The 8,274-nt window shown below is 47.5% G+C and overlaps 1 protein-coding gene across 1 annotated transcript; it reads left to right on the top strand.

The window, feature by feature from the left end:
* Nucleotides 1–1,938: 1,938 nt before the first annotated feature.
* Nucleotides 1,939–3,525, top strand: LOC148110301 (uncharacterized). The gene is made up of 2 exons (XM_087861875.1): nt 1,939–2,761; nt 2,828–3,525. The coding sequence occupies exons 1-2, from the start codon at nt 1,951–1,953 to the stop codon at nt 3,523–3,525; spliced, it is 1,509 nt and encodes a 502-aa protein (XP_087718001.1). The 5' UTR covers nt 1,939–1,950.
* Nucleotides 3,526–8,274: the final 4,749 nt, after the last annotated feature.

Raw genomic sequence — 8,274 nt, 5'->3', positions numbered from 1 at the left:
AAATAAACAAAATGTTAAAGGACAGGATGTATATCAGAAAAATCAAATGGTGATCAAATGGTGATACCTGGAATCCTTGAAGTGGTTACAACCCAGTGAAAAACAGACAAGAACAGAATCAGAACTGGAAACATAAATGAGCAACTAGCCTAAAATGTTTTCTGTCTCACGCGAGTTGAAAGATCATTGTCAATATCATTTTCGTCTCTCAAACTAAAAAGTTTCTGACCTACAGAACTGCCAGCTACTGGGGGGGGGGGTTGTTTTCAGCTGGTAAGTTGGTGATCATTTGTTATGCATCAGTAGAAAACTGACATCATGGGGACGTACAAACAGAAGGACTTCTCGTCAGTTTCCGGAAGCTTGTCAGTTGCCAGGTAGAGGAGTTCTTAATATGGAGGGTGGGACCACAACGTACACATCCTTCATCAGAAGCATGAAACAGTAAGTTTTAAGAGTCTTTGAATTACCAATTCAATATCCAGGAACTTCAGAAAATATGTAAATTCAAGGCTCATCAGAGAATTCTTTTAAAAAGTCAAAAACAATTTAAATTCACGTAAGTATCAGTAAGTGATTGTTTACATTAATTACATCATGTTTCTCATCTTGCTTCTCAGTGTGGTCCATGGTCCAGCGTCACGATCACACGCAGAATCTGAGGTATGAGACCAAAACTAGTGAGTTAGCAAGTCTGCGTCATAAGATCCAGAGGGTTTGTAGGCACACAGAAATCGGAGAAGCACTCATCTAGAGACTGGAATATTATTCAACAATGGAAATCCTGCTCATTTTTTAAACATATCGTGAACAAATTGGTTTCTTTGAGGAATGACAGTTTGGTTTAACAATAGAATGTCAACTGATCGAAGCGACCACATGAGTCGTTTACAGTTCAACCTCAGCGCATGCGGAAAACCAATCAATGACGGAATAGCGGTTCATGCAACAAACTCTCCTGGCAACTTGGGAAAAGAAGAGAGCATCTTTTTTTCTGATAAGTGTATCTATGACACACTTCATGTCAAAGCATTGAAAGCCTTGCTTTGGGATCCAGAAAGAAACCAACTATACATATTTTTGTTTAGCAATTTCAGTCATCATTTCTATTCAGCAATGGGGATATGAAAAATTATATCAAAGCAATAGAAAGAACTGAAACTTTAAGAAAGGTAGAGTAAGAAACAGAACTCTCATGAATCACAGACAATAAAATAATACAAGTAAAAATCCAAAGAGGTCTATAGACAATTTCATAGAATTCGTAATACTTTAAAAATTAATTGGAAATATGTATGTGTGAGTGTATAGATTTCCACATGGAGCATAGATATAAAGAGAGTATTTCTGTATATTAGTGACAGAGAGTTTCAAAATGAAATTGGAATAAATGATCGATACTGACCATTTGCATCACGAGTGGATGGAACTAGAGGGTTTTATGCTGAGTGAAACAAGTCAGTCGGAGAAAGACAACGATCATATGGTTGCACTCACAGGTAGAATAGAAGAACCAGCACAGAGGATCATAAAAGAAAGGCAGGAAAACGGAAAGGAAAGACATCAGAGAGGGAGACCGACCATGAGATGCTTAACTATAGGAAACAAGTGAGGGAGCATGGAGGGGATGTGGGGCTAGGGGTCGGGGAAATGGGGGGTGGGCGTTAAGGAGGGCAGCTCCTGTGAGGAGCCCTGGGTATTGCTCACAACTGCTGACCGCTGAACACTACATCTAAAACTAATGACGTACTAGATGTTTGCCAACTGACTCAAAATAAAACAAATTTAAAAAGAACCTGGCTGGCCTCCCCTCCCCCGGCCAACTGCTCTGCTCTGGTTGCCAGGCACTGGTTGACCTCAGAGGTGGAACTCTCCGCAGGGTTCTGAGCGGTCAGTTGTGGCCATAGGATGCTGGCACTCGCAGGCATTCCTGTGGAGCCCGACGCAGCCATGGAGAGCCCGCCTTCGGCCAGCGGATCCGCTTTCCAGCTGGTCCTGGAGCACTTGTGGGGTGCGCTGCGGCTGATTTCTCGGAGCTGGAGACCCAGCCCAAGTCTCCTCTCTGTGTTGCCCTGGGCGATGCTGGTATGCACCGTGCTGCTGGTTTTCCTCGTGAAGAGACGACTCACTCTGAGAAGTGCGAAGGCGCTGGGCCAGAGGTGTTCTGCCCACCACGACGTCTGTGCAGCTGGCCGTGAGGACACTGGCCTAACCACACAAGCCGATGACACCCTCCAGCCACCCCGGGTGGTGGCCAGTCCTCCCACTTTACAAGCCTTGTGCTTGTCCGCGATGAACACAGACCTGGAGACGTTGCTATGTTGTGACACTGTTGACTTTCTGAAAAAGGCATGGAAGAGCCAGCCTCCTCCACTCCCCCAGGTCACTGGTGAAGAACCCATCCTAAGAGACTCAGAGAAGGATGGAGAACAACTTCTGACAGAAAGAACGAATGACTGGAGTGAAAACTCTCCTTTTCCAGAACGAGCAGAACTGTTCAACCCAGAAATTTCGAGATGGAGGCAGAGAGGGCAGGAGAAGGAGGGGGAAGAAAGGCTGGAGCCGTCGAAGACACTCATGGAGCCGGTCCCCGAAGATCAAGCCAGCCGGTCACCGTCCAGGGCAGGACCCGGGCTGCAGGCCGTCCCCTCGCCCGACCTCACTGCACATCATGCCGGGGCCGGGACCTGCGGAGTCCAGCCGAAGAGGGGAGCAGGAAATGGCCATCACCCCACCCATCGGGCCGCAGTTTATCTGAAGGGTGTCACTGATGATGCTGGCTTCCCTGGGTCCCCTCCAAGTCCCGACGGCCAACAGCAAGCCAGAGCCACACAACCGTGGGCAGAAAGGGCAGAGATCGCAGTGCTGACACGACGAACACACAGTCTGCAAACCCAGGAAGCGTCTTTGCGGGAGGAAAATTCCCAGCTGGACCGTGAGATTCGGCAGCTGAAGCTGAAAGTCCAGAATGTACCAGATGAACAGGACCAATACATCCTGCAACTTCACAGGAAAATGTTTCAAGGGGAAGATCAGTGCTTGGCACTGAAGAAGAAGCTGGCCGGCCTGTATAGGGAGATGAACTTCACGCACCAGTTTCACAACCTCTACAAGAAGAGGGCCCAAGACCTGGGCGAAGAGCTGGAGAGAAACGCCTGCCACCATCACAAGACTGTCGCCTTCCATCAGGACAGAGTGGCTAAAAGTTGGGCGGCAGCTGGGACCAGCAAGAGAAAGTTCGAGGAGCTAAGGGAAGAAAACGATCGCGTGAGGCAGATGCTGGCCGGCGTGGAGTCCCACTGCCCGCCTTTCCTGAGTGACCCTCTGGCTCCTGCAGCTCCGCCCGCAGCCCACAGAGGCTGGCAAGTGTCAGGGGGGTCCCTGGGGTCATCAGGGCACCAGGAAGGAGGGAAGTCCCCCTGGGAGGGCACCGAGTCCGGGGTCGCCAGCAGGAGGGACTGGGCTCAGGGCAGCCGGGCCCCGAACAGCCACAGCCCGGCTCAGCCTCTGCCTGGAGTTCTGTGAATCCTGTCTCCCTGCTCTGTCTCTGCTGGGGCTGCTACTTCTAAACTGATGCCACAGTCACTGTCAGCGGTAGAGCCTAGAACTCTATGCTGCTGGTACAGACAGAGCTTTGTGCATATTGTCATATATACATAGTTTTCGCCAACAGATGCTTTAGAATTATATATTGTAGGTATGGTATTCGGATTTAAATTAATGCCACGATGACCTAAGACATGTCTATTGTTGACATGGATAGAGACGTTCAAAACAAGACCGTTTCCGTGCGGTAGGACCAGCCTTACGATCTGCAGAACTAACTCAATATTGATGTGAATAAGATGGGTTTGGCTTTAAAAACAAAGAGAAAAAAAACTTAAAACAGCATCCCACTCAAACTGTATAAAGTAGTTAGTGTAGTCGTAAATTAAATTTTACTCCTAACTTATATTTAGTCCTAAATTCAAATTTTGTTCTAAATTCAAATTTTAGTCCTAAATTCAAATTTTAGTCCTAAATTCAAATTTTATTCCTGAATTCATATTTTAGTCCTAAATTCATAACAGTAGGTTAGTCTTAAACTTACAGATAGGAAAATTTAAGAATTTGCAGCCATTTCTTTCTTATTCTGTAATTTTTGCCTTAATCTTTGTTGTTTTGTTTAAGGTAGTATTTATTGTTTAACACTTATGAATTCTATATAAAGTACAAAGTTTTCTCTTGACGACACACGCACACTCCCGGGCACGTGGGCGTGCACACACGCACCCCCCATGATACAGAATCTAGACTATTGTAGTTGTTTTGTGAGTACCTGAAAATGTAAAAATAGAATTGAAAAAATGCTTATTGATAAATAAATTACTGAAAAGAAGAAACGTGTGTGTGCAATGTGTAACAGAGGAAAGCCTCCTTGGTCTCCCTCACAGAGAGCACAGTGCCCTGATGGACCAGGGACGACCCCAGGCAGGAGCACTTCTCCCACATGGCGCAGAGGAGGGAGGAGGCCAGGGGATAGTCCCCAGCTTTAGCAGAGAGGAGGGCAGGACCAAGGAGGGGGCTCCCAGACACCAGCCAGAAGGGGAGGTAGTCCCACTTCTGGTCCTGGAGGGAGGACAGGGGAGTGGCATCAGCTGAGCCCAGTGGGGGGCTGTCCCAGGAATGGGACAAAGTGCCCCCCTCTGTCATCCAGGCCTCCGTGGACTGCTGGTGCAGGGCAGCCCCCGAGGGCCCCGAGTGCTGGCGGGGAGTCAGCCTCAGGCACGGAGCAGGCAGAGCAATTTGGAGAAGCACCCGCACACGTGACTCTCTGACCCGAGGTGGGCTTGTGTGTTATGCCTTCACTCGCACCCACATGTGTAGTGAGTGTCTCTGCAGCTTCTCCCATGTCTTTGGTGCTGTTCTGGTGTGTGGGGGACAGTGATGGAGAAAACGACCCAGTGAGGCCTGAGGACCCCCAGTTCTTACATCCTACCTAGTGAGGGACAGGCCAGGGAATCAAGAACAAGGGGACAAGGAATAGCAATCTCTGCTCTGCGGAGAATTCCAACAGGGTGATGGCGAACGGGTCAGGGGCCACACCCAGAGGTGACCTTCAGGCTGAGATGAAGGTAAGAGGAGGTAGTCTGGGAGGGCAGGGGGCAGAATGTTCCAGGCAGAGAGCACAGGAGTATAAAGCCTGAGGGCTGTGCTCCTGGGGCTGGGGAAACAGGGCAAAGGTGACAGGGAAGGGGGCAGGGAGCAGGGCAGCTGCAGAGACTCTCCCTAATGCAGGGTAGAGACACCAGGGGTGGTGTAGACCTGGAGACGGTGGGTGGTGGCTGAGCACAGGTGTGATGTGTGTTTTGCACAGATCTGTGTGACTATGGGGACAAGGGAATGAGGGGTGGGTAAAACAAGGCTGGATTATTCTAGGAGAGGGCTCCCAGGGTCTGCATGGAGCGCAGTGGGCTGGCACTGGGGTGGTCATGATGGAGATGGAGGAGGAGGACAGATTGGCGCTGGGTTTGGGCAGTTGGGGTGTCAGAGAAGGCAGGAAGAAAGATTCCTTCCTTTTGTAGGATTGCTGTGTGTTCTGGGCGTCCTCAAGTAATCCTTAGAAAAATCTCTGCGTGGGGCACTGAGGAAAGTCAGCAAGGCATGCACCCATTCCATGCAGTGGGAAGCCTGCTTTCTGAGGAGTGGGTCCCTGACGGCCCTCATGAGCAGGTGTTCTCATCTTCCAGCTGCTCCCTCAACAGGGACCTCAAGGGCAGCTTGGGAGGGCCTGGAGGGCAGGGTGAGGATGCCCAAGGGGGCGCACGTCCTACCTGATGCAGCGGATGCTGCTACCAGTGGGAACCATGACAAACAACACGTGTCCTCCCACAGAGTCACAGACCACAGGAGAGAGAGGCCCAGGGACTGGACGTGCTCGTGATTGTGGCGTGTGCCCTTACTGCTGGGCCACCCCAGCTCTCTAACTGTCCCTGCTGTAGGCTGGAGTGGGGTGGCAGGGCAGGAGGGCTGTCTGGAGGAGGTGGCCTCTGAGCTGAATATTGATGGATGAGCAGGAGTTACCGATGGTTCTTTCTCACTTTAAGGAGCGTATGAGTCTCCTGGAGACCTTGTCACAGAAAGATTCTGGTTCCTCAGGTCATGGAGCTGAGACCCTGCACGGCCCCGTGTGCTGTCTATGCTGGGACCAGACATGGAGGAGCAAGGATCCTTAGATGAGGATGGGATAGGAGTGGGGGAAGTGGGAGGGGGCAGGAGCATTTCTGGCAGAAAGCACCACACAGGCAAAAACACGGGGCACAGAACAGCCTAGTCCGGGTGAGCAAGGCACGTGTGTGCAGTAGCGTTCTGGAGTCCAGGGCCGGATGGCTTCTCAGGGGAATTCTAGCACACATTTCAAGATGAATTAATACCTATTCTTCTGAAACAGTTTCCAAAATAGAAATGGAAGGAAAACTTCCAAACTCATTCTATGAGGCCAGCATTACCTTTACCGAAAACCAAACAAAAACCCCGCCAAAAAGGAGAATTATAGACCAATATCCCTGATGAACACGGATGTAAAAATTCTGACCAAAATACTAGCCGATAGGATCCAACAGTCTAGTAAAAGGATTATTCACCATCACCAAGAGGGATTTATTCATGGGCTACAAACCTGGTCCAACATATGCAAATCAATCCATGTAATACACATAAATAAAGGACAAGAACCTCTCAATTCATGCAGAAAAAGCATTTGACAAAGTACAGCATCCTTTCTTGATTAAAACTCTTCACAGTGTAGGGATAGAGGGAACAGACCTCAGTATCCTAAACGCCATCTACAAAAAGTCCACAGCAAATATCATTCTCAGTAGGGAAAAACTGAGACCTTTTCCCCGAGGTCAGGAACATGGCAGGGATGTCCACTCTACTGTTCAACATAGTACTAGAACTCCTAGCCTCAGCAATCAGACAACAAAAAGAAATAAAAGGCATCCAAATCAGCAAAGAAGTCAACTCTCACTCTCCATGGATACATGATATCTATGTGGAAAACCCAAAAGACTCCACCCCCAAATTGCTAGAACTCATATAGGAATCCAGCAACATGGCAGGATATAAAATCAATGCACAGAAATCAGTTGCATTTCTATACACTAATATTGAGATAGAAGAAAGAGAAATTAAGGAGTTGATCCCATTTACAACTGCACCAAAGCCCATAAGATACCTAGGAATAAACCTAACCAAGAGGGAAAGGATCTGTAGTCGAAAAACTACAGAACACTTATGGAAGAAATTGAGGAAGACACAAAGAAGTGGAAACACTTTCGATGTTCACAGATTGAAAGAACAAATATTGTTAAAATGTCTATGTTACCTGCCCAGAGCATTCTACACATTCAATGCAATCTCTGTCAGAATGCCATCGACATTTTTTACAGAGCCGGAATAAAAATTCTAAAATATGTATGGACCAGAAAAGATCTGGAATAGCCAGAGGAATGTTGAAAAAGAAAACCAAAGCTGGTGGCATCACAATTCTGGACCTTAAGCTCTATTACAAGCTGTAATGATCAAGACAGTATGGTACTGGCATAAAAACAGACTCAGAGATCAACAATGGACCCTCAACTCTATGGTCAACTCATCTTCTACAAAGCAGGAAAGAACATCCAAAGGGGAAAAAAATATATCTCTTCAACAAATGATGTTGGGATAATTGGACAGCCACATGTAGTAGAATGACCCTAGACCATTTCCTCACACCTTACACAAAGATAAAGTCAAAATGGATGAAAGACCTAAATGTGAGACAGGAATCCATCTAAATGTTAGAGGAGAACACAGGCAGCAACCTCTTCAACCTCGGCTACAGCACTCTTGCTAGACACATTTCCAAAGGCAAGGGAAACAAAGTAAAATGAACTCTTGGGACTCCATCAAAATAAAAAGCTTTCGCACAGCAAAGGAAACAGTCAACAAAACCAAAAGGCAACCTATGGGATGGGAGGAGATATTTGCAAATGACATATTGGATAAAGGGCTATTCTCCAAGGACTATAAAGAACTTATCAAACTCAGCATCCAAAAAACCAAATAATCCAGTGAAGAAATCAGCAGAAAGAAAACAAGAACAGACATTTCTCCAAAGAAGACATACAAACGGCCAACACACACGAAAAAATGCTCCACATTACTCGGCATCAGGGAAATACAAATCAAAACCACAATGAGATACCACCTCCTATACCAGTCAGATTGTCTAAAATTAACAGGTCAGGAAAC

The sequence above is a fragment of the Ursus americanus genome, chromosome 4, assembly GCF_024610735.1.
Source record: "Ursus americanus isolate L20-20 chromosome 4, mUrsAme1.1.p, whole genome shotgun sequence".
NCBI lineage: Eukaryota > Metazoa > Chordata > Mammalia > Carnivora > Ursidae > Ursus > Ursus americanus.
This window is presented reverse-complemented; position numbering and strand designations above follow the sequence as displayed.